The 27298-nt window shown below is 44.2% G+C and overlaps 1 protein-coding gene across 2 annotated transcripts in view; it reads left to right on the plus strand.

The window, feature by feature from the left end:
- Window positions 1-27298, plus strand: part of FERMT1 (FERM domain containing kindlin 1) — a 98623-nt gene that overhangs the window by 6939 nt on the left and 64386 nt on the right. For both annotated transcript variants that reach the window (XM_077485495.1, XM_077485494.1), the window contains exons 2-3: window positions 9924-10092; window positions 17456-17689. In XM_077485495.1, the coding sequence (XP_077341621.1) occupies window positions 9942-10092; window positions 17456-17689 (385 nt within the window). In that variant the 5' untranslated portion in view covers window positions 9924-9941. The remainder of the gene's footprint in view (window positions 1-9923; window positions 10093-17455; window positions 17690-27298) is intronic.

The raw sequence follows: 27298 nt of genomic DNA on the forward strand, positions 1-27298 counted from the left end.
ATACTGTTTGCCGCCCCCCGAAAAATTGTTTCCAATGATGTCACCGGCTGCATGCAGGGTGAATATCTCTTAAACGGTGCACAAGATATTCATTTTAACTACAAGTAAGCCTTATTATAGGCCTTATTATAGGCTTACCTGTAGGTAAAAATAACAAAGTGGGGTTTACAATGCTGATGGTGGAGGCGGCGTCCTGATCACTTGAACATTGTAATTGGCTCTTACAGTGGTCATGTGATAAGGAGCCCACCCTGCTGGGGGCACACAACCTCGGACTCCCATGGAAGCATATGGATGTGTGATGGCAGCAGTCCCAGCAGACTCAAAGCTGTCACTTTAAGTGACACTCTGTAGCACATATGTCAAGCACAAGGCCCAAATCTGGCCCGTCCACACCTTGTCATGTGGCCCTCGTCACCTCCGACTCTCACCCTCCGCTCCCTGCCATCCATTGTAAACAAAGCAGCCCTCCGTGTTTACATCGCACAGCTTTGCACTCAGCAGCTTCTGGAATGAACAGATCCCTGCACACACTCATGGCGGGGACAGATCTCCAGAATCTGGGTGAGTGAGAGAAGGAAGCTTTTGGGTGGGTTTGAGTTGGGGCTGCACTCTGTACATAGCACACACCTAAACCCTGCACTCTGTACATAGCACACACCTAAACCCTGCACTCTGTACATAGCACACACCTGAACCTTGCACTCTGTACATAGCACACACCTAAACCCTGCACTCTGTACATAGCACACACCTGAACCTTGCACTCTGTACATAGCACACACCTGAACCTTGCACTCTGTACATAGCACACACCTGAACCCTGCACTCTGTACATAGCACACACCTGAACCCCATACTCTGTGTATAGCACACACCTGAACACTGCACTCTGTATATAGTACACACCTGAAAACTGCACACTGTACATAGCACACACCTGAAAACTGCACACTGTACATAGCACACACCTGAAAACTGCACACTGTACATAGCACACACCTGAACCATGCACTCTGTACATAGCACACAATAGAGCTCCCTTGCATATATATATGGTTCTGTCAGTAGGGAAGGCATTGATCCTGTGTGCCTGCAAAGCCTATGCCTTCCCACACATTTAACCCTTCCATGTATTGGTGTCACTGGTTCGTACACACAATCGGATTGTTGGCCAACAAAGCGTCAAATTTTGTCCAAAGGGTGTGTGCCAGGAACTTGTCTTGCACACAAACGGTACACAATTGTTGGCCAACAAACACGAACGTAGTGACGTACTATCTGGAATTTCAGCTCCTGAGCACCACCCTTTGGGCACCTTCTTCTAATGTCGTGTTTGGTGAGCATTGATTCCGAGCAGGCGTGTTTGTACTTTGGACTTTTGTGTGACGGACTACTGACCATATGAAAATCAGACCGTTGCCCGCCGAAAATCTACTAGCCTGCCATCCAACATTTGTTGGTGGAAAACTGGACAACAATTGTCAGATGGAGCATACTAACAGGTCGGATTTTAGGCCAACAGTCTGTCATCACACAATTCCCTGCCGAAAAATCCGATTAACAGCCAAATTTGAAAAGAAATTCCAATACCTATAATATTATAGTTAGTTATTATTAGCTAGTTCGTTATCCTCTTGAATTTTTGCATTTTCTTTCTTATTTTCTGATCTTCGAATTTTTGAATTTATGAATTAAAAAAATTCAGAATTTTCTAATTTTCGAATTGCGATCATAACGAATGACCCGAAAAGCAGAAAAAAAACAAAAAAAATGAATGAAACGAAAACAAACCCATTTTTTCGGCAGTGCGCATGTCTATACATATTGGCCTAAACTTATGAAGAAATTTGATTTTTTTTGATTTTTTTTTATTGGATGTGTTTTATAGCAGAAAGTAAAAAAGTATCAAAAGTATTGGTTAGTGTCCAATTTGTCTGTAGCAATATAGTCCCACTATAAGTCGCTGGTTACCCCCTTATTAGTAATAAATAAATAAAAATTCTATAAATATATCCCATAGTTTGTAGACGTTTGTGCAAACCAATCAATATACGCTTATTGGGATTTTCTTTTACCAAAAATATGTAGAATACATATCAGTCGAAACTGATGACAATTTTCAAATTTTTCTAATTTTTTTTTATTGGATATGTTTTCCAGCAGAAAGTACAATTTTATTTTTTTATTTTTTTATTTTTTTCAAAAATTGTCGGCCTTTTTTTATTTATAGACCAAAAAAAAAAAAAAAAAACGCAGAGGTGATCAAATACCACCAAAAGAAAGCTCTATTTGTGGGGAAAAAAAGGACATACATTTTATTTGGGTACAGCGCCGCAGGACCGCGCAAGTGTCAATTAAAGTAACGCAGTGCCGTATCGCACAACAGCAGTGTTTTATGGCGCTGGGTGTAATTAGATTTGAAATAGCCCCAATATAGTCCCAATATAAGTCACTGATTACCCCCTTATTAGTAATAAATAAATAAATAAAAATTCTATAAATATATCCCATAGTTTGTAGACGTTTGTGCAAACCAGTCAATATACGCTTATTGGGATTTTTTTTTTACCAAAAATATGTAGCAGAATACATATCGGTCGAAACTGATGACAATTTTAAAATTTTTCACATTTTTTTTATTGGATATGTTTTCCAGCAGAAAGTACAATTTTATTTATTTTTATTTTTTTTTAAAAATTGTCGGCCTTTTTTTATTTATAGACCAAAAAAAAAAACGCAGAGGTGATCAAACACCACCAAAAGAAAGCTCTATTTGTGGGGGAAAAAAGAACATAAATTTTATTTGGGTACAGTGCCGCAGGACCGCGCAATTGTCAGTTAAAGTAACGCAGTGCCGTATCGCACAACGGCTGTGTTTTATGGCGCTGGGTGTAATTAGATTTGAATAGCCTGTAGGTCTTATTTATAAGTTGTTTGTATATGGGGGGAAACCGGACATTCTTCTTCAGCATTAAATCTGAATCGCACGTGACGTCAGCCAGCAATTGCGCTGATGATTTGTATCTGTCTCCTGCAACTCCGACTTTTCCCTTCTTCCCAGATCTAGCTGCTGGACTCATTATTTCACTGCTCCGCTACAAGCTCCGGCTTGCTCTCCTGGGAGGCTGAGCTCACAATGCTCGCCCTCGGGGGAGAGATTTGGGAGGTTATATTGAATAGGAATGCAGATAAACCTGTACGGGGATTTTCGTGTTTTAGATGTGAAATTCCAGATTGTCAGAGGAGACGCAATCGCACATTTCATCTGTAGTAGATTATGGTCATAGGCCGCGTGTAATATTACATCAATATGAACTGACACCTGACAAGCAAGGGCAATTTATGGACTACGATGGATATTTAAAGGGTAACTCCGCTTTCCTGGGGAAAAAATAATAATAATAATAATATACAATTGCGGCACAAGTCATATTATAATTGAATGTTATTAAAAATGACCTTTCCTTTTCAATCTGCAGCTGCTGTCATTTTCTGTAAAATGCAATATGGCGACCTGGAGGCGCTCTGTACACAGATGGTATACAGAACGCCCCCGGAAAATGTAATTTCCCGCTTGTGTGATTGGCTCACTGATTTTTTCCCCAGAAATCTGCAAGTGAGATTTTTGGCATCCCCTGCAACAACAATGTACATTAAAACCTTGGATTGCAAGCATAATTCGTTCCAGAAACATGCTTGTAATCCAAAGCACTTGTATATCAAAACGAATTTCCCCATAAGAAATAATGGAAACTCAGATGATTCGTTCCACAACCATTTATTCATAGCATACACGTGAATCACACAGTGCAATTAAAATATAAAAACTAGAGAAAAGAAAAAATAACAGTCTCTTAGACAGCATATAAAGTGCCACGTGCTTTATATAGTGCTTCTCCAGGTATAAGGTGCCAGATAAACCCGTGTAGATACACTCCTGTGCCTCTTCAGTGTCCCACACGTATCAAATGAAATGGCCCCTTACCTTACTGCTGTAAGGTAAACAGCAGAAAACAGGGATCTCAGGCTATCCAGGTGGTGTACCCCTACTTCCAGGTTATGGAAACTGTCCCCACATCAGTTAATGCAAATGGCAGGATCTCATAAAAACAAGAAAGGGGAGGGCTCCAATGGTGAAGTACATAAGCACTTTTATTATATCTCAAAATAAAAACAGTGGAGAGGTACTCACAAACGACAAACAGGTAATTCACCGAAAATTAGTCCAGCGTTGCGTTCGTATCTCGGACGCTACTTCCGGTATCCTAATTCCTCCTATTCCGACGCGTATCGTCATGTGTCACATGACTTCATGAAGTCATGTGACACATGACGATACGCGTCGAAATAGGAGGAATTAGGATACCGGAAGTAGCGTCCGATGAAGTCATGTGACACATGACGATACGCGTCGGAATAGGAGGAATTAGGATACCGGAAGTAGCGTCCGAGATACGAACGCAACGCTGGACTAATTTTCGGTGAATTACCTGTTTGTCGTTTGTGAGTACCTCTCCACTGTTTTTATTTTGAGATATAATAAAAGTGCTTATGTACTTCACCATTGGAGCCCTCCCCTTTCTTGTTTTTATGAGATCCTGCCATTTGCATTAACTGATGTGGGGACAGTTTCCATAACCTGGAAGTAGGGGTACACCACCTGGATAGCCTGAGATCCCTGTTTTCTGCTGTTTACCTTACAGCAGTAAGGTAAGGGGCCATTTCATTGATACGTGTGGGACACTGAAGAGACGCAGGAGTGTATCTACACGGGTTTATCTGGCACCTTATACCTGGAGAAGCACTATATAAAGCACGTGGCACTTTATATGCTGTCTAAGAGACTGTTATTTTTTCTTTTCTCTAGTTTTTATATTTTAATTGCACTGTGTGATTCACGTGTATGCTATTATTAATACAGTTTGCAATGTCTTTGGAGTAATTCGTTTACGTGCATGACATATTCTCACTGGTGTATGCGATTTTTGGAGACACTGGACACTCCTATTGTGTAAATGTTTTTCATCTTTTATGCAATTTGTAGTATTTGACACTTCATTTATGGACCACTCTTGATCACGTTAGATGAGTCCACACTACTGTAGAGTTTTATGTAACTGTGGATGTAATTATTAGGCACTTTACAATTATTAGGCACTTTAGATTTTATGTGACTTTTATTAAGCACTTGGACACTTTATATCATATACTTAGCTTATTATTTAGCATTTGACATTTATTTACGGACTACGGTCCGACACGACAGTTGGATTTATAATATTGGTATATGTAACTTTGTATGCAGTTGAGAGTTGTTTATTCACTTTAAGGGAGCGCAACATCACTTATTTGATTTTTGTCACAAATTTTTCAGTGGTAGGGTTTATACCACTGCCGGTGTTCTGCTGCAACCCACCCCGAGTATATAGCGAGATCTGTATATGGTAGCGCGGGGATACCCCAATTTTATTTATTCATAGGTCCTTCAGTTTATAGTCCATATAAAAAGATTATAGCAACGCGATACCTACCGTGTTTCCCCGAAAGTAAGACCTAGCGTGATTGTCGGTGATAGCTGCAATATAAGCCCTACCCCCAAATAAGCCCTAGTTAAAGTCCTTGTAGGTCTTATTTTCAGGGTAGGGCTTATTTTCGGGGAAACAGGGTAGGGCTTATTTGGGGGGTAGGGCTTATATTGCAGCCATCACCGAAAATCACGCTAGGTCTTACTTTCGGGGAAACAAGGTAGGTTGTATAACCATAAAATGTCCATCCACAAATGGAAGACTCCGCAAGGGGATTAGAAGCAAAATCCAGCAGGAGCTCCAGAGTATAAAAGAGAAGAGAAGCGCCTCTAAGTGTAGCAATATATTGCTAAATGTTGTACCTTCATTAAATGTAACCATATTGCTACACTTAGAGGCGCCTCTCTTCTCTTTTATAATCAGTTGTGACATGAAGCGCTACTTGTATATCAAGACATCGCTTGTATATCAAGTAAAAATTTTGCTTGTCTTGCAAAACGCTCTCAAACCAAGTTACTCTCAAACCAAGGTTTTACTGTAATTTTTGATGAGATGCTGCCAATAGGAAATCACATCTAAAGGGGTGCAGACGCTGCCACTTTCCTCTTTAGAGCCCTGCAGGGGCAGCAGCTGATTGATAATTATAAAATCACTCCCATACAGACTTACTTTGCACATGGACACAAACAGACAGATATTTCTTCAGAATTACAAAAGGTACCTACCCGTCCTCCCTTACACCAGGGCCCCATCCGAGTCCCCCTTACACCAGGGCCCCATCCGTGTCCCCCCTTACACCAGGGCCCCATCCATGTGCCCCCTTACACCAGGGCCCCATCCGTGTCCCCCCTTACACCAGGGCCCCATCCGTGTCCCCCATTACACCAGGGCCCCATCCGTGTCCCCCCTTACACCAGGGCCCCCATCAGAGTCCCCCCTTACACCAGGGCCCCCATCAGAGTCCCCCCTTACACCATGGCCCCCATCAGAGTCCCCCCTTACACCATGGCCCCCATCAGAGTCCCCCCTTACACCATGGCCCCCATCAGAGTCCCCCCTTACACCAGGGCCCCCGTCAGAGTCCCCCCTTACACCAGGGCCCCCGTCAGAGTCCCCCCTTACACCAGGGCCCCATCCGTGTCCCCCTTACACCAGGGCCCCATCCGTGTCCCCCCTTACACCAGGGCCCCATCCGTGTCCCCCCTTACACCAGGGCCCCATCCGTGTCCCCCCTTACACCAGGGCCCCCATCAGAGCCCCCCTTACACCAGGGCCCCCATCCGTGTCCCCCCTTACACCAGGGACCCATCCGTGTCCCCCCTTACACCAGGGCCCCCATCCGTGTCCCCCCTTACACCAGGGACCCATCCGTGTCCCCCCTTACACCAGGGCCCCTATCGTGTCCCCCCTTACACCGGGGCCCCTATCCGTGTCCCCCCTTACACCAGGGCCCCTATCGGTGTCCCCCCTTACACCAGGGCCCCTATCCGTGTCCCCCCTTACACCAGGGCCCCTATCCGTGTCCCCCCTTACACCAGGGCCCCTATCCGTGTCCCTCTTACACCAGGGCCCCCATCTGTATCCCCCTTTACACCAGGGCCCCCATCCGTATCCGCCCTTACACCAGAGCAGGATTTATTTTTCTATGCAGTCACGTGCTGTGAAAGTGTTCCCCACACCCCTCTTGTTCTCTTACTCACCAGAATGTATGGACCCCCAGCTGGTGTGCATGAGGGTCCTGTGCCCTTATTACTGATGAGGAGGGTGAGACTGGTTCTTTTTTTATTTCCTGTAACAGACCAAGCTGTCCAGCAAAAGTGGCAGTTACATTGGTTGGGACAAACCATATTACACTGGTGAGGCTGCTTACTATAGTCAGGTTTTGTTTTTATGGATTAAAGAAAAATTCCAGGTATGGTCATTTTTACTTCTAAAGATGATGCACAAGAAAACCTGCAAACAGTTTGCTGAAGACAAGCAGATTAAGGACATGGATTACTGAACCATGTCCTGCGGTCTGATGAGACTAAGATTAACTTTTTTGGTTCAGATGGTGACAAGCGTGTGTGGCGGCAACCAGGTGAGGAGTACAAAGACAAGTGTGTCTTGTCTACAGTGAAGCATGGTGGTGGGAGTGTCATGGTCTGGGGCTGCATGAGTGCTGCCGACACTGGGGAGCTACAGATCATTGAGGGAACCATAAATGCCAACATGTACTGTGACATACTGAAGCAGAGCATGATCCCCTCCCTTCAGAGACTGGGCCACAGGCCAGTATTCCAACATAATGATAACGACCCCAAACACACCTCCAAGATGACCGCTGCCTTGCAAAAGAAGCTGAGGGTAAAGGTGATGGACTGGCCAAGCATTTCTCCAGACCTAAACCCTACTGTGGGGCATCCTCAAACGGAAGGTTCGAGGAGTGCAAGGTCTCTAATGCCCCGTAAACACAAGCGGAATTTCCGTCCAAAAAATCTTGGATGTTTTTTCCGATGGAATTCCGCTCAAGCTTGGATTGCATACACACGGTCACACAAGTTCTCTGAACTTTCGACCGTCAAGAACGCGGTGACATACAACACTACGATGAGCCAAGAAAATTAAGTTCAATGCTTCTGAGCATGCGTTGAATTGTTTCCGAGCATGTGTAGGAATTTTGCGCGTCGGAATTGCTACAGACGATCAGAACTTTTTCCGACCGAAAAATAGAGAACCTGCGAGAATTCTGCCAGCAAAAGTCTGATGGAGAATACACATGGTCGCATTTTCCGACCAAAGGCTCTCATCTGTGTTTTGCTGGCCGAATTTCTGATCGTGTGTATGGGGCATTACATCCACCAGCTCTGTGATGTCACCATGGAGGAGTGGAAGAGGACTACAGTGGCAACCTGTGAAGCTCTGGTGAACTCCAGTAGGGTTAAAGCAGTGCTGGAAAATAATGGTGGCTACAAAATATTGACACTTTGGGTCCAATTTGGACATTTTCACTTAGGGGTGTACTGACTTTTGTTGCCAGTGGTTTAGACATTAATGGCTGTGTGTTGAGTTATTTTGAGGGGACAGCAAATTTACACTGTTATACAAGCTGTACACTCACTACTTTACATTGTAGCAAAGTGTAATTTTTTCAGTGTTGTCACATGAAAAATCAAATATTTACAGAAAATGTGAGGGGTGTACTCACTTTTGTGAGATACTGTATATATGTATAACAACGCATACAAAAAGCTGGAAGGGTGCATATAAAAATTCCATTCAATTGGAACATTAGAACAGAGGTCTTCAAACTTTTCAATAAACAGAGCCACAGAATATATTTTACAAATACCAAAAAAAATAAAAAATTGTTTTAAATACACGAATCTCCCTTTACACCAGCATCTCCATCAGAGTTTTTCCCTTACATCAGAGTGCCTCATACATCAGTGTCTTCATCAAAGTCACCCTTCCATCAGGGTCTTCATCAGAGTCACCCTTCCATCAGGGTCTTCATCAAAGTCACCCTTCAACCAGGGACTTCATCAGAGTCACCCTTCCACCAGGGACTTCATCAGAGTCACCCTTCCATCGGGGTCTTCATCAGAGTCACCCTTCCACCAGGGACTTCACCAGAGTCACCCTTCCATTGGGGTCTTCATCAGAGTCACCCTTCCATTGGGGTGTTCATTAGAGTCACCCTTCCATCGGGGTCTTCATCAGAGTCACCCTTCCACCGGGGTCTTCATCAGAGTCACCCTTCCATCGGGGTCTTCATCAGAGTCACCCTTCCATCAGTGTCTTCATCAGAGTCACCCTTCCATCGGGGTCTTCATCAGAGTCACCCTTGCATCAAGGTCTTCATCAGAGTGACCCTTCCATCAGGGTCTTTATCAGAGTCACCCTTCCATTGGGGTCTTCATCAAAGTCACCCTTCCATTGGGGTCTTCATCAAAGTCACCCTTCCATCGGGGTCTTCATCAGAGTCACCCTTCCATCAGGGTCTTCATCAGAGTTACCCTTCCATCAGGGTCTTCATCAGAGTCACCTTACCATCAGGGTCCCCATCAGAGTTTTCCCTTACATCAGAATCCCTCTTGCATCAAGGTCTTCATCAGAAAACCAATATAACTATGAAAATAAATCCTTGAAGCTGATTGGTTTCTATGCAGAGCAGATTTTGCACTCTCCAGTTTTATTAAATCCCCCCCTATATGCTGTCACCATATTGAAAGAAATAGAAAAATAAAGGATCTATTGGCAGGCACAACAAATAATAAAACTATATTATGAGATTTAGGTACAATTTAACCAAATCCTGTGGAAACATGTTAATGATTATTATTGCTGCATGGGTAAGAGTTATTTTCCTGGGAACAGATTCACTTAAAGCCTTTTCTTCCATTCCTGTTGCAGAACTGTGAGCCTTCTATAATGGCATACACGGCTGCGGTGGGTCAGGCGTCCTGGGAACTTCGTGTTACAGTGGATCAGCAGAATGAGACCGAGAACCAAGATGTCACCGTCCAAGTGTCAGGAGACCTTCATATTGGAGGAGTGATGTTCAAACTTGTAGAACAAATTGGTGAGTTGATATTTTGCATACAGCAGATTGGGAAATCATTCAGTAATTAGAAAACCCCACAATTAACTCAGATGAAACAAAACACGTCCATCAATTCAAACTCTCACAAACTGCAATGGTTTTGGTCCAGCAGACGGCCGGACAAGTTCTGGTAGCTGGGGTCAACTGGCTGCACATACCAAGAAACATTTCTTTATGTCCATGGCAGCCATATAATTAAAAAAGGGCAGGTGCCCAATGCAGCCGTTTGGCATTTTTTTGTGTAGACCTCTGGGTCCATACAGAAAAACAAATTGTATTTCCTTATTACAAAGATATAGCCGTCACGTGTAATTTGTCTCCAGTCTATAGCCTCATACACACGATCGGACTTTGTACAAACTTTCCCGTGGATTTTTGTAGAAAGGGCGTCGGTCGAGAACTTGTATTGCATACACACTGGAGAATTTTTTCAGCCAACTTTCACCAAATCACGTGCTTTTTCTGCTCTTTACCGCCACCTTTGGTCAACTTCTGTATTGTTGTCTGATCTTTTGCATTGGTTCTGAGCATGCGTGTTTGTACTTTGTACAAAAGTCAGATGGTTTTCTGTATACACAATCAGACTTTGCTCCATCGGATTTTTGTTGCCAGAAAGTTTGTCTGTTCGCACAGCAAACAAAAGTCCGATGAAAACCGAAAAAGTTTGTCTGATGGAGCGTACACACGGTCGGATGTTGCTCCAAAACAGCTAATTTGCATGTTTGTTGTCAAAAAGTCCGATCGTGTGTACGGGCCTTATGACTGTCTCCTGAAGCATGTTCCCAGTTGCAACAACTACTATATCATGCTTGCAGTCTTTGACAGTTTCCTTCAGCATGTCTGCAGTCTCTGACAATCTCTTGTATCCTGTCTGCAGTATCTGAACATCTATTATAACATGTCTGCAGTCTCTGACCATCTCTTGTATCCTGTTTGCTGTCTCTGACCATCTCTTGTGTTCCGTCTGCAGTCTCTGACCATCTCTTGTATCATGTTTGCAGTCTCTGACTATCTCTTGTATCCTGTTTGCTGTCTCTGACCATCTCTTGTGTCCCGTCTGCAGTCTCTGACCATCTCTTGTATCATGTCTGCAGTCTCTGACCATCTCTTGCATCATGTCTGCAGTCTCTGACCATCTCTTGCATCATGTCTGCAGTCTCTGACCATCTCTTGCATCATGTCTGCAGTCTCTGACCATCTCTTGCATCATGTTTGTAGTCTCTGACCATCCTTTATAACATGTTTGCAGTCTCTGACCATCTCTTGTATCCTGTTTGCAGTCACTGACCATCTCTTTTGTCCTGTCTGCGGTCTCTGACCATCTCTTGCATCCTGTTTGCCGTCTCTGACCATCTCTTGTATTATGTTTGCAGTCTCTGACCATCTCTTGCATCCTGTTTGCAGTCTCTGACTATCTCTTGTATTATGTTTGCAGTCTCTGACCATCTCTTGCATCCTGTTGGCAGTCTCTGACCATCTCTTGTATTATGTCTGCAGTCTCTGACCATTTCTTGTATCCTGTCTGCAGTCTCTGACCATCTCTTGTAAATCTACTATCTTAATACCAGAATTCAGGGGTTCTTCCTCTTTGAGGAATAAAGTTGTATTATCACAATAAATCCAACACCTGGCCGGTTGTTCAAATATTACCCATAGGCTGTGGTCGATGCCGTATCCTGCTATACTACAATAAAGTCTGCTTAAAACCTAAGTTTAGTTATTTATATGCCATAAGTGTGCTGGTGGCTGCTCTCATAATTAAAGTCTTCTGCTCTGTGTACATGCCTTAAAAGTCCATCACTAGGGGTTTTTCTGCTTTTTAGTCCTTTTACGTCAGAGTCTGCAGAATTCCCCTTTTACATCAGAGTCTGCAGAATTCCCCTTTTACATCGGAATCCACAGAGTTCCCTTTCACTGTAAGGAGGGACTCTGCAGATTCTGATGGAAGGGAGAACTCTGGGGACTCTGACATAAGGGATCCTCTGGGAACCCTGATTTAAGGGGGAACACTGAGAACTCTGATGTACGGAGAGAACTCTGATGTAAGGGGAAACACTGTGGCTTCTGGTGTAAAGGGGAACTCTGATGTAAGGGGTGCTCTGAGAACCTTGATTTACCTTAGTGTACTCACTCAGAGGCAGGAGGGAGAAGGATGGTGAGCTCACTCACCCCTTGGCAGTCAGCACCTTTCATCCAGATGTATCTGAGGCTGCTGGACTTCAAATTTCCAGCCCCCACTTTCCTTTTCGGAGGCACAATGCTGGAGATAAGAGTGTGGGCAGACACAGAGGAGTAGGGGGCGGGAGGGAGAGGAACAGATTGAGCCCTCTCTCCTCTCCCATCTGTGTGGGGAGAGGAGGAGTTGTTAGTGCTGGTTTTGGACAGTGTGAAAGAGAGCGTAACTCTCTCGGCTTAGACAACTGCAGCCAGAAACCCTGCTGGGAGGCCATAGTCCTGTCTGAATTATGTGTCTGGGTTTCAGGCAGTTTGAAACCCGGACACGATTCCAAACCCGAACTGACCGGGTGACCAACCTTACGGCAGACACAGGGGACGGAAGACTTCAATTAAGACAGCAGCCACCAGCACAAGGGATACTTTTCTTTCATTGCAAGTACCATCCCTTGTGCTGATTTAACCATTTAAAGACCGCCCACCACATATATACTGCAGCAGGGCGGGTCTGTTGCTCGAAATGATGTGCCTGTACGTCGTTTCATGCAATAGATAGTGGAGGCGCTCGCCCGCTGCACGGAGGAGGAGCCGATGTCCGCTGGCCACCCGCGATCGCTTTACATAGAGGCGTCAGAACGGGGAACTGCCTTGTTTACATAGGCAGATCCCGATTCTGGCAGGGAACAACTAGTGATTAGGAACAGCGATCTCTGTGCTGTTCCTGTCAGCACTTCCCCCACACAGTAAGAAAGCACCAACAGGGAACATATATATTTAACCCTTTGATCGCCCCTGATGTTAACCCCTTCCCTGCCAGTGTCATTTATACAGTAATCAATGCTTTTTTTTAGCACTGATTATTGTGTGTCGCTGGTCCCCAAAAAGTGTCACTTAGGGTCAGATTTGTCTGACGCAATGTCGCAGCCCCGCTAAAAATCGCTGAATTATTTATTTTATCTATTATGAATAGTATTATGAATAGTATTATGATTGGACGCCTATTAGGCATCCAATCATAGCAGAGGACGGGAGAAAACATTGAGGAGACTGCTTGCCGATGTCACCCGCTGCCCCACAGGGAGACAGGGTTAGAGCCGGGCAGATGGCGGGCAGGAGGGGGCACACTGGCAGCATTTGATGGTCACAGTGGGAACATTTGATGGGCACAGTGGTTGCCTTTGATGGCACAGTGGCGGCAATTGATGAGCACAGTGGCTGTGTTTGATGGCACAGTGGCTGCATTTGATAGGACAGTGCCTGCATTTGATAGGACAGTGGCTGCGTTTGATGGGCACACTGACGGCGTTTGATGGGCACACTGGCGGCGTTTGATGGCACAGTGGCTGCGTTTGATGGCACACTGGCGGCGTTTGATGGCACAGTGGCTGCATTTGATGGCACAGTGGCTGCGTTTGATGGCACAGTGGCTGCGTTTGATGGCACAGTGGCTGCATTTGATGGCACAGTGGCTGCATTTGATGGCACAGTGGCTGCGTTTGATGGCACAGTGGCTGCGTTTGATGGGCACAGTGGCTGTGTTTGATGGGCACAGTGGCTGTGTTTGATGGCACAGTGGCGGCAATTGATGGCACAGTGGCTGTGTTTGATGGCACAGTGGCTGCATTTGATGGCACAGTGGCTGCATTTGATGGCACAGTGGCTGCATTTGATGGCACAGTGGCTGTGTTTGATGGCACAGTGGCGGAAATTGATGGCACAGTGGCGGCAATTGATGGGCACATTGGCTGCATTTGATGGCACACTGGCCGCATTTGGTGGCACACTGGCGGCGTTTGATGGCACAGTGGCTGCATTTGATGGCACAGTGGCTGTGTTTGATGGCACAGTGGCGGCAATTGATGGGCACAGTGGCTGCGTTTGATGGCACAGTGGCGGCAATTGATGGGCACAGTGAGGCTGCAATTGATGGGTTTGTTTTTCATAATTTTTCAGTTTGTTTGCGCCTCCCCCAAAATTTTTGAGCACCAGCCGCCACTGCCCATACGCCATGCTGGCAGAGCAATAGTAACAACTGCGAGGATACAATTTGATCAACAAGCCTGCATATGTGCAAATTCTTTTGTAAAATGGGGTGCAAAGAGCAAAAGGCCAAATAAATGATCCAGCAGCGACGCGTTCTCTTTCAGAAGACTGTAGACCTGAGACGACCTGCTGTTTCTTTGTTTTTTTACACACCCGCTTCTACAAAGACACTCATTCACCTTAAATCCGGTTCCCTTTCTGTTTCTTATCTTTGTCATACAAATCACACCCAACGTGCTCCAAGAACAGACCCCACTCATTCCGAGCCAAGAAAACATTCCAGGCGTTTTTCTGGCTGGCAGCAGAGCGTACACAGCACAACTTTATTTTGCCATTTTGTTTTGTATACGGTAACTTTTTAGTTTAGTAAAACAAGTGGGTGTAACCTTGTGAGCTGCCAAACTCCTAACCTGGAACTAAAAATAAAATAAGACTAAATGAAAGAAAGAAATAAATGAAAAAATAAATGAAAGAAAAAATAAATACATTAATAAAATAAATAAATATAAAATAAAAATAAATATATAATAAAATTAAAATTAAAATAAATATATAATAAAATAAAATAAAATAAAAAGAATAAAAATAAAAAGAATAAAAATAAACAGCTGCCAACACTGCCCACACTTCCCAAATGTGACAATACTAACTGATATACCAAATGTGCAGCTCTAAAATTAAGTAAAAAAATAATATTTAACTAATAACTTATGCATACAACCTATAATGTGAAAAAAAATAAAAATAAATAAACATAAATAATATAATTAAAGTGCACGTGCTCCGAGTGATGCACACAAATCCTCAGTAATATAAAAAGTCCATTATACAAACATAAACCTAGAACAAAATGGTAAAATCTGCATGCAATGTCCAAAACCTATGTAAGAAGGACAGTATGGTGGCCTGAATTTATGGGAGGAGCCTGGGGGGGTATTTAACCAGCCCGCTCGCCTGTGGTCTTAGTCGGTTTCCTGTGCGCGATACCCACCCTCCCAGCCCCTTTTCAGGGCATCTCTCAAATTCATTTCTCTTCACAATATTAATTTCTAATCTTGTGTTTTGGCATACCGCCAATCAGACCAGGGCACAATTCAGGTCCATTTCATGTTGTAAGTCTTATGGTAAGTCTATGTTGTTCATATCCGTATCGGTCATATGGCTCCAACCATAAATATAAGGAAAGTGCACAGGAAATCCTTAATATTTCAACAAACATAATAATCCGTGATGGTGATTTCTTCATACGGTGTGCACACACCCTTCACCAGGTGTACCCTCACCCTAAGGGAATTTAAAAAAAGCCTGTGATAAATAATATTATCAGCTTGGGAAGATCCTCCTATGGTTCCTTTTTCTTGTAGTGGTTAGTTATGGCTTAAATGCTGCTACATAGATTTTTTAGTTTAGTAGTTGTATATCAGTCTGGTATGACGTGGCTTTTGTCAGAGAACTTAAATTTGCACGAAATCGCAAATAAAACTCGCAGATATGTATGTGTAAGTTCTCACACCTGTAGAAAATAGACATGTGCAGAACGAAAAAAATGTGTTTTGTTTCGCTTCGTTATTTACATAAAGTCATTTAGTTAAATTTGTTTCATTCGTTTTAATTTGTTTTCGGAATTCGTTTTGTTTATTCGTTTTCGACTAAAATTTTTCTAATTCGAAACGATTTTCAAATCCATTTCAAATTGTTTTCAAATTCGAACATTTTTCCAATTCAAATAGTTTTCAAATTCGAATAGTTTTCCCCATTTTCAAAGAGAATAAAAAAGAATAGAAAATAAAGGAATAGAATAGAAAAAAATGGAATAGAAAAGTTTTTGAATCCATTTCGAATAGTTTTTCCAATTTAAATAGTTTTCGAATTTGAAAAGTTTTCCCCATTTTCAAAGCCAATAAAATAGAAAATAAGGGAATAGAAGAGAAAAAATGGAATAGAAAAGTTTTTGAATCCATTTCGAATATTTTTTCGAATTTGAACATTTTTCCAATTCAAAAAGATTTTGATAATAGTTTCCGTAATCATAAATGCTCCCACTCAGTGTTCCATGACCTATGGACCTAAGGCCCAACTGTGGCCCACAAAGTGGGAACACTTTCATAGAGCCCAGAATACTCAAGGGCTAATTCTCTGGTGGGAACTAGGAATGGGCTAACGTTGAAACCAAATGAACTTTTGCCCTGAACATGCAGGAAACTGTCACATGAAAGCAGGCTGCCATCTCAATTAGCCGCAGGTGATGGAATTCCTCACCCCCCCCCCCTCCCACCCGTGGCCACACATAGCAAAAGGATGGGGATGTTCATGACATCATTGAAGTAATAGGGCCACATAGCAATATATGGTCTATTACATTGTCCAAATTTGGTTGTGTATCTCCAGCAACCACGTCCCTTTGTTACCCCATGGCCACATCTAGTTGGGATGGAGGAATGCTGTCATGTGGCAGGTTCTTGCAGTTCTTCCTAAACCTTACCTCATCCTTAGTGGCAATCCATTCCATCTCACTTTCTCTGAATAGCCCAGGGAAAGGACCTTCCAATAACAGACAGAGTGCTCCACACCCAAGAAGAACCAAAGTAAAGAAGCAATAACCACCTGTTACAAGTTGCTGTTGCTGCTTCTTCTCCTTCTGCAATACAAGGTGCCTGGTTGTCATGCACTTGACCTTCTTGATTCAATACATTGAGTCAGTGACCTAGAGCAAAACCACCCATAGGGATTCTGACTTTAATCTAGCCTGATTCACATTCTTACTCCAGGTCAGTGATTCATAAAGCATGGACATCAGAGATTGATTGTATTAGCCAGGTTTTGTCTTTCACTGAGATTGAAAGAAAATACCACATTTTGGGTTGTCGCCATAACAGGAATAGAGGGGGGAAAGCTTCCAATGGGGACACTAGTTCTGGTGACCTTGGTGACAACCAGGGATTTTTTCTATCTGGGGAGATGACTAATAAGCTGCAATATATTCTATTTATGGTTTTGGGAATTAATACCGCTTTAAACTTACTGGATTTGTGTATTTTTTTCAACTTTTGACTCTTTACCACTTTTTTTCAATATATACAAAGAGTATACGTATACATATTCCTGTATTTGTGTTTTGTTTTAGGTATTGCTAGGGACTGGTCTGACTATGCCCTTTGGTGGGAACAAAAGAGCAGCTGGCTGCTGAAGACACATTGGACCCTGGATAAATATGGAGTACAAGCCAATGCAAAGCTTTTTTTTACCCCTCAACACAAGCGCCTGCGGCTCCGATTACCAAACATGAAAACCGTGCGGCTAAAAGTTAGTTTTTCAGCGCTGGTCTTCAAAGCCGTTGTTGAGATCTGCAGAACACTAAGTAAGTGATCAACCACAAACACATCAAACTCCGTTATCTGTATGGTTACTTTAAGTGCATCATGGCCCAACCTGCTACCGTTGAGGACAATGGTGCCATTGACATTCCGGTAAACTGGAAGTGATGTCATAACATCACTTCCCGGTTACAATAGTAGAGGCTTTGTTATGTGTCTCCGTCTAGCCAGTGGGTGTGCTGGCTAGTAGCCTGATGGGACGGGAGAGCCCGAGAGAGCTGCAGAAGCCGTGGCTAGTTAGCACTCTGGTTGCTACTACGAGAGCTGACCGTCGGCTCTAACAAACGGTACGGGGGTGATGCCTGCAGCTGCATATCACCCCGGTACAACCACTTGAAGTCAAATGAGGTACCACCGTGATTTGGCAGCAAGTGGATAAAGTTACACCCACGCATGTAAAAATCCCAACCAAACATTTTTAAGCCCTCCCACATGCAGGCACGTATGACCATAAATGCACCCGTTGGGGGCACCTACACACAAAAACATTGATTGTGATACATGGCACATATCGCCACACATGCCAGAGTGAGAGAAATAATTCTAGGTCCATTATTTATGGTTATCGCCAAACTAATTACCTGTAGGGGGCTTTTAAAGAGTTGCCTATGGAAAATATAGAATTCGGAAGTTTGTCACTTTTTCACAGGCACATGCAATTTTATGGCTTGACAGGCATGTACTGGCCATCGGGACTACCGGGAGTTTCCCGGTGGGCCGATGGCTCAGTGGGCCACTCTGATGTAAGGGGGCTGGTGATGGGACACTCTGATATAAGGGAGCTGGTGATGGGACACTCTGATGTAAGGGGGCTGGTGATGGGACTCTCTGATGTAAGGGGGCTGGTGATGGGACTCTCTGATGTAAGGGGGCTGCTGATGGGACACTCTGATGTAAGGGAGCTGGTGATGGGACTATCTGATGTAAGGGGGCTGGTGATGGGACACTCTGATGTAAGGGAGCTGGTGATGGGACTCTCTGATGTAAGGGGGCTGGTGATGGGACACTCTGATGTAAGGGGGCTGGTGTTGGGACACTCTGATGTAAGGGGGCTGCTGATGGGACACTCTGATGTAAGGGAGCTGGTGATGGGACACTCTGATGTAAGGGGGCTGGTGTTGGGACACTCTGATGTAAGGGGGCTGCTGATGGGACACTCTGATGTAAGGGAGCTGGTGATGGGACTCTCTGATGTAAGGGGGCTGCTGATGGGACACTCGGATGTAAGGGAGCTGCTGATTGGACACTCTGATGTAAGGGGGCTGCTGATGGGACACTCAAAATGTAAGTGGGCCGGTCTAGATGAAGTCCAGGGCCAAATTTCTATCCCAGTCCAGCCCTGTGGCTTGACATATTGGGTATCTATTTACTCTGTGCCACCTCATCTTTTATATTTTGCCAAACACTTGGGTAATATATTGCGCTTATGTACCCTAAAATTAACTTTAGTGTATTTTTTGATGAAAGTTTGCATACTGTTGCGCTAATATCATGCGAAAATTGGAATTACCTCTATTTTGTTCTCTTTTATTCTGTTTTCAGAAAGAATATATTACTTTTGGGGGGGGTTTACGTAATCTTCAGTCCTAAAATAATTTTTCTTAACTTGTACAAAAAACACCAACATGCCTCTTGTAGCAAAAGAGTTAAACCTAGGCCCATCTTGGACCCCTGAGGTGACAACCCGTCCCCCCTGGCATGTTTCCGAAAGGACATGGTTCCTTCATTTTTCTTCGGGGGATATGGGCCGCTTTCTTTCAAAAGTCTAATGGAGAGCCCACTCCCAGTGACTAATTCGGGAAATTCTTTGGTTGTCACTGGACTGATACCCATTACCTGTTTCCCTCATTCCATGAGTCATTTAGAGGTCTTTGTGCCTTAATACTTTGGCTGCTAAGCTTTTTCCGCCTAACGGTAGCTGCAGGTTTCACTAAAATGTTTGCCGATATGGCATACCTCCCAACTTTTTGAGATGGGAATGAGGGACACCTATCAGCAAAAGTATTCAAGCATAGGGCACAGCCCTTGCCACGCCCCCTTAAAGGAGAATTATACAAAAAAAACAAGATTAGTTAAACTCAGAAGTGCTTTTTTACCACTACTATTCCTTTTTATTGGCTTTTGGAATTTACAAATGCAGCAATTTAGAAATCAGATGAAAGGTTTAGTGCTGGAAAACACTTTTTGATAAATAAAAAGTGCATTGTACATACAACTATATAGATCAAACCAAAATGAGGGACAAATGAGGAGGAATGAGGGACAGAGGGACATTTCTCCAAAACAGGGACAGTCCCTTGAAATCAGGGACAGTTGGAAACTATGGATATTGTTACTGTTTTTATATTACTCTATTAATGTCGCCTGTTCACTGCTGATCTCTATGCACTGGGGTGGGGGCTAGTGCTGTGATGTGTGTGTCAGTGTCCCCTGCACTGCCATGACCGCGCTAGAAAACTTGTGATGGCTCGGTTACCCCTCCTACCTCCCTCCTATTCCGGGAGGGGGAGGGGCTGACCCGGTCCAGATGCGGTGGGGAGAGACTGTGCTTCAATGACATTGACCTCTGGGGGCGCGGATCGCTCTCCCATGTCACTAGAAAATTTGGCTTTAAAGATGTCTCTGATTGGTACCTCCTCCTGTGAGCCATGGGGAACCCTTGCGCGTCATGTTAATAGCTTTATATAAGTGTGGCTCGTTTAATTGTTATTGTTTAAAAAAGTTTTTTCAGTCTAATTATACATATGTATACATGCTCTGTTATGCAGTGGCCCCCGTCTGGTTCTTCTGATATACTTTACCCCCATTCCCTGAGGGTCTTATCATTTCTGATGACTACTAAGGAATGCAGACTTTCCGTAGTCTGTCTCTCTCCATCAACAGACCCTACCCCCTCTTCCATGGTAACTGGGGGGGTGTGCTGGTGGGGGAGAGGCACAGACATCAGTGATTCTTACCTGTTTGAAGTACCTATGAAAACTAGTGCTTCTTCTTGTTGCCGATGTCTAAAGTCTCTTATCCTTGCTGGGGTGGTTGGGGTGGGTTGGGTGTGCTCACCCGGGGCCTGTTCTAGCCACTTCCCCAAGTAGGCCTGCACACGTCTAGCCCGGCTACGGTCAGGGTGTGCTTTTGCAAATTATTATTTGCCAAATTTAGTCGTGTAGAGTTGTGAGAAGCGGACTACCTGCTTGCTTCTTGCACCTTACCTTTCTCTTTTCTCCCTTTCTACTTTTCTCCTCTCTCCCCCTTCTTCCCCCTCCCCTAGCTGGAAATGGATCATTTGAAGATATTCTCTTTAAATGCAAAGGGTATTAAAGCGGGAGTCCGCCGGGACTCCGCGTTTTTTTTTTTTTTTAAAAGCCAGCAGCTACAAATACTGCAGCTGCTGACTTTTAAAATAGTGACACTTACCTGTCCAGCGCGCCCGCGATGTCGGCACCCGAAGCCGATCTGTAGATCGTTTCTCGGGTGCTGCCGCCGCCATCTTGGGTATGGGAATCAGGAAATGGAGCCTTTCGGCTTCATTTCCCGGTTCCCTACTGCGCATGCGCGAGCCGCGCTGCGCAATAAGGATGCTCCCCGCTGCCTCTGGGATCTGTGTGTTTTCCCAGCAGGCAGCGGGGCACTTGCGGAAAGGGGCGGGCACTTGCGGAAAGGGGCGTAATCTACGCCCCTTTCCGCAGAGAGCTATCCCGGAAGTGGGTGCATTTACCTGGATTATCCAGGTAACTGCACCCCCCTCCCCCCTGAAAGGTGCCAATTGTGGCGCCGGAGGGGGGGAGGATTCCGATGAGCGGAAGGTCCATTTTAGGGTGGACCTCCGCTTTAACACACCAGAAAAAAGACAAATGCTCTTAAATGATTTAAAACACTCCCACGCTGATATTGCATCCATACAAGAAACCCACTTCAGGGACAACAAACTACCTTATCTCAAAAACAGATTTTATCCTCTGACCTATCATTCTACCAACAAGAGTGCTAGGTCTAAGGGAGTCTCTATCCTGTTATCTAGTAAACTTCCATGGACTTGCCGCAACACTTTGGTGGACTTGGAGGGACACTTTGTGTTTATTAAAGGTCTCATAGGTGACATACAGTTGTCAATTTTGCAACAATCTATGCCCCTAACGATCATTAGGATATCTTTAATCGGTGTACCCTAGACCAACTTATGGCATTTAAGAAAGCTCAATTGATCCTAGGTAGAGACTTTAATATTCCTCTAATCCTAACGTTGGACACCTCATCGAGTACCTCCTCTGTCCCCACTGGCTCCCACAAACGGGTCACACAAGCTATACTCAAAGCCTAACTGATCGATGTCTGGCGACTACAACATTCAGGAAAGAGAGACTACATATTCTATTCCTTCTCTCATAAAGTTTACACGAGAATCCACTTCTTTTTTTATCCCCCATGGCCAACTACATGCAGTAGGTGACTCATCCATTGGCTCCAGGACCTGGTCAGACCTTGCTCCCGTTTCACTCACCTATGCGCTCTCTGATGTCAACTCTTCCAAAACACGTTTTTGGAGATTGAACGAAAGCCTCCTACAGGTACCGGAAGTACTTGAGGAGGTGACTAAAGAATTAAAATTCTACTTTCAAACAAATGCCAATTCGGACTGTACTCCACGGACGATATGGGAAGCCCATAAGGTTATGATCAGGGGCATACTTATTAAGCATGGCTCCCGATTCAAATAGGAACGGGGGAAACAGTTAGCACTGCTCCTCTCCAAACTCCATACAGTGAAAGCCCGTCATAAACACGCCCCCTCTCTGTCTCTCACCACTGAACTTACCACCATCCGTAGTCAGATCAATGATCTACTACATTATAAAGCAAAGGCAGTGATGCAAATGTGTCAAAAAGTAAGCTATGAATCCGGAGATACATGTGAAAAATATTTAGCTAGATCTATCTGGGAACATAAATTACAAACATATATCCCTCAAATCATGACACCGACCACTCAAAAACTGTTTAATGCACTTGGAACAGATATGGCCCTCCCTAGAGATACGTTGAGGGCACACATTTCCGTCATCCCTAAGGAAGGCAAAGACCCTATCCTCTTTGGTAGCTACAAATATCCTCGCAACTCGCCTAGCCCACCACTTGCAGTGCGCCTAGACCAGGTGGGTTTTGTCCCCACTAGGGAAGCGAGAGATAACACAACTAAGGATCTTAACCTACTCCACGTAGCCAACTCGACTCATACGCCCTGCGTTTTTCTTAGTACAGATGCTGAGAAGACGTTTGATCGTGTAAATTGGAAATTCATGCCATCTCGGGCTGGGAGAAGCCATGCTTAATTGGATTGCCAAAATCCACTCCAACCCTACTTCTCAAGTTAAGGCCAATGTCCTCTCTAAACCTTTCACCATTATGAACCGAACAAGGCAGGGTTGCCCACTGTCCCCCCTACTATTTGCACTCATTAGAACCATTTCTTTGCAAAATTCGCCTAAACCCTGACATACAAGACTTAGTGATTGGAAGTACCCAATACAAGATTTCAGCATATGCAGACAACTTTTTCATCTCGCTGACGAATCCTACCATATCTCTCCTGAATCTTCTCAGAGAATTTGAACTTTATGGATCACTCTCCGATTGAAAAATGAATTTCAGTAAATCGAAAGCTATGGGGGTTGAGGGTATCGCCTTCCATCTTGCAGATGTTAAAATCTAGCTTTAATTTCAAATGGATGGACTCTGACTTAAAATACTTGGGTACTTATATTCCTGCAAATATATCTCGTACTTTTAAACTCAATTTCCTGCCCATGTTGACTAAAACCCGCACCCTACTGGAGAACTGGCATAAGGGCCTGCACTCCTGGTTTGGCAGATGTAATCTTATAAAAATGTTTATCTTACCAAAGTTTCTGTATCTATTCCAAGCCCTACAAATTAAGATACCCCTTCATTATTTTAGACAGGTACACTCTCTTTTTATTAAATTTACATTGGCACACAAAAAAAACACGTTTACCTCACCACTCACTGACCCTACCCAAACAACACGGCGGTCTGGCATTGCCGGATATGCGAGAATACTATCAGACCACTCATTTGGGTAGGATTGTAGCTTGGTGTCTTCATCGTTCCTCTAAGCTTTGGGCACAATTAGAGCAGGTCCAAACTGATGCTTCATTACAGGGTGCCTTATGGTATTATGCTCACCTACCATCAAGGCTGAAATCCCACCCTCTGATTGGTACGACTCTCCGAATTAGCTCGCAGGCTTGCACACAGACTTCCCTCTCTACCACAGATTCCCCCCCTGTTCCCTATAATAGGGAACCCACAATTCACTCCCAGGCTCTATCCCCATCTCTTCAGGATTTTGCAGCTTGAGGGTCGGATTCGGGCATCCCATTTCCTAATGGCGGGGCAGTGGCCCTCCTTGGAGTTGTTGACAAGTGCCACAGACCCCTTTAAATTGCCTTTTGGACGGCTCTCCAATTACAACATTTTCTCAACTCTTTACTACAGCCTCAATGTTTTGACTGTTCTCTGACAACCAGAGAAGAATACTGTTCTGATGAGGGCATCCTTCCACGTGTCCTATCTAAAACCTATAATAACCTATTACACTGCCCATCTGTACAGCCACATTTACCATTCATACACAAATGAGAACAGGACTTGAAGCGTACATTTACACCTACCTAATTGTAGTACATCCTTAAGGCCCGTACACACGATCAGACTTTTTGACAAGAAACATGCAAATTAGCTGTTTTGGAGCAACATCCGACCGTGTGTACGCTCCATCGGACAAACTTTTTCGGTTTTCATCTGACTTTTGTTGGCTGTGCGAACGGACAAACTTTCTGTCAACAAAAGTCAGAGGGAGCAAAGTCCGATCATGTGTACAGAAAACCATAGGACTTTTGTACAAAGTACAAACAGGCATGCTCAGAACCAATGCAAAAGATCAGACACCAATACAGAAGTTGACCAAAGGTGGTGGTAAAGAGCAGAAAAACCACGTGAGTTGGTGAATGTTGGCTCAAAAAGTCCTGCCGTGTGTATGCAATACAAGTTTTCGGTGGATGCCCTTTGTACAAAAATCCACGGGAAAGTTTGTACAAAGTCCGATCGTGTGTATGAGGCTTTAGATTCTCCTTGAAATCATCGGTCTGTACGAAAATTCAAGAGACCAACTATAAACTTTTGACTAGGTGGTACCTTGGAGATCACTCAAAAATTCACTGACTACAAGATTCCTGATGACCCGGCCTTCTTCCTGCTACATGTATCCACCATTTCACCCAAACTTTATAAAAAGTCCATTGTGTGTCGCCTCCTGAATGCCGCAAAGTCCTGCGTCCCACTCTACTGGCAGAAACAAACACCATAGCGGGTTGGCTAAAGATGGTGGCAGAGATAAATAAAATGGAAGATCTAATGCTTACTTCACAATATCAACAGGAAAAATACACTAATGCCCCATACACACGATTGTTTTTTCCGACCGGAAATGTTGGATGTGAGCTTGTTGGTGGAAAGTCCGATCGTGTGTACGCTCTATCGAACATTTGTTGGTGGAATTTCCGTCAACAAATGTTGGCTAGCAGGTTCTCAAATTTTCCGCCAACAAAACTTTCTTGTCGGACTTTCCGATTGTGTGTACACAAGTCCGCCGCACAAAAGTTCACGCATGCTCGGAATTAAGTACGAGCCGGAAGCGCTCGGTCTTGTAAAACTAGTGTTCGTAATGGAGATATCACATGACTATTGAACTTCCTTTTTATGGGCTCGCCATACGTTTTGAACGTCACTACGCTCGTAATTTCTGTGACCGTGTGTATGCAAGACAAGTTGGAGCCAACAACCTTCGAACAAAATTCCACGGTTTTGTTGTCGGAAAGTCCGATCGTGTATACAGGGCATAATACCTGGGGCCTTTGGAATCAGTTTGTCGGGGAGTCAGTTTGCGGCCCTACTCGAAGCATAATATTTCAATCATACTCCATTCCTTGAACATACTATATGTCTGGGCCTAACACCGTTGCATACTGCCCCCCCCCCCCCCAAACTGTTTCATGAATTTAAAAAAACAAAACGGTAAAGTTAGCCTAATTTTGTATAAAGTGAAAGATGATGTTATGCTAAGTAAATAGATACCTAACATGTTATGCTTTAAAATTGCAGACAGTCGTGGAATGGCGCCAAACTTTGGTACTTAAAAATCTCCATAGACAATGCTTTAAAATTGTTTACAGGTTACATGTTTAGAGTTACAGAGGAGGTCTTGGGATAGAATTTTTGCTTTTGCTCTAATGCTCAGGACGATACTTCACATGTGTGATTTGAACGCCGTTTACATATGTGGACGGGACTTGCGTATGCGTTTGCATCTGTGCTTTTATTTTTTTTACATTTTTTTTTCTTTCGATCACTTTTATTCCAATTACAAGGAATGTAAACATCCCTTGTAATAGGAATAGGAATAGTGCATGACAGGTCCTCTTTATGGAGAGATGTGGGTTCTATAAGTCCCTTGTACACACGGTCGGAGATTCCGACGGAATGTGTCCGATCGGACCTTTTTGTCGGATATTCCGACTGTGTGTGGTCTCCATCAGACCACCATCAGTCCAACTTGTTGGTAAAATTTTCCGACAAAATGTTCCGATCGGACATACTCCGATCATGTGTAGAGAATTCCGATCGGACAAAGTGCCACGCATGCTCAGATCAAATTCCTACACCAAAGCTATTGGCTACTAGCCTGAACGTAGTCCCGTCGTAACGAAATAACGTCATCACGTCGGATTTTTCGACAACTTTGTCCGACCGTGCGTTTGCAACAGTTTCGGACAAAATCCGTCGAACTATATCCGTCGGACAAAATCCGACGGATTTGGTTGTCGGAATGTCTGACCGTGTGTACAAGGGCTTAGACTCCACATCTTTCCTCCAGGCTGGAAAGACCAAGATCAAAACTAAAAAAATAAATAAACTGTCGAGGCCTTTCCAGCCGCGTCCCCGGCATTGTTCAGAGGGTCATAGAGATGACTGGGGACCATCTGATCACCAGAAATCTCTATGATCAACTTCCGGCGGCGACCGATTCATTCTCTGGCTCACTGATCGCATGGGCGAGACCGGAGAAGCACCGGAGGGTGGCAGGAGGGGGGGGGGGGGGGTTGGGGCTTCCCCTCCCACCGCCTGTAAGAATGACCAAGCAGCTGAACTACTGCTATGATTGTTCTTACAGTGCACAGAATCGCTGGCTGAAAAATATGATGCAAACATTATTCAGATATCCCCATTCAAAGTCCAGGATGTCATATAAAGTACCTTGGGTCCCAAGAGGTTATTGGCATCCTAGCCTTAGTCTGTAGGGTTCAATATTGAGTTGGCCCACCCTTTGCAGCTATAACAGCTTCAACTCTTCTGGGAAGGATATCCACAAGGTTTAGGAGGGTGTCTATAGGAATGTTTGACCATTCTTCCAGAAGCGCATTTGTGAGGTCAGGCACTGATGTGGATGAGAAGGCCTAGCTCACAGTCTCCGCTATGATTCATCCCAAAGATGCTCTATCAGGGTGAGGTCAGGACTCTGT

This window comes from Lithobates pipiens, unplaced genomic scaffold, assembly GCF_037356315.1.
Source record: "Lithobates pipiens isolate NorthernLeopardFrog02 unplaced genomic scaffold, aLitPip1_a1.2 Scaffold_18, whole genome shotgun sequence".
In the NCBI taxonomy this organism is placed as follows: domain Eukaryota; kingdom Metazoa; phylum Chordata; class Amphibia; order Anura; family Ranidae; genus Lithobates; species Lithobates pipiens.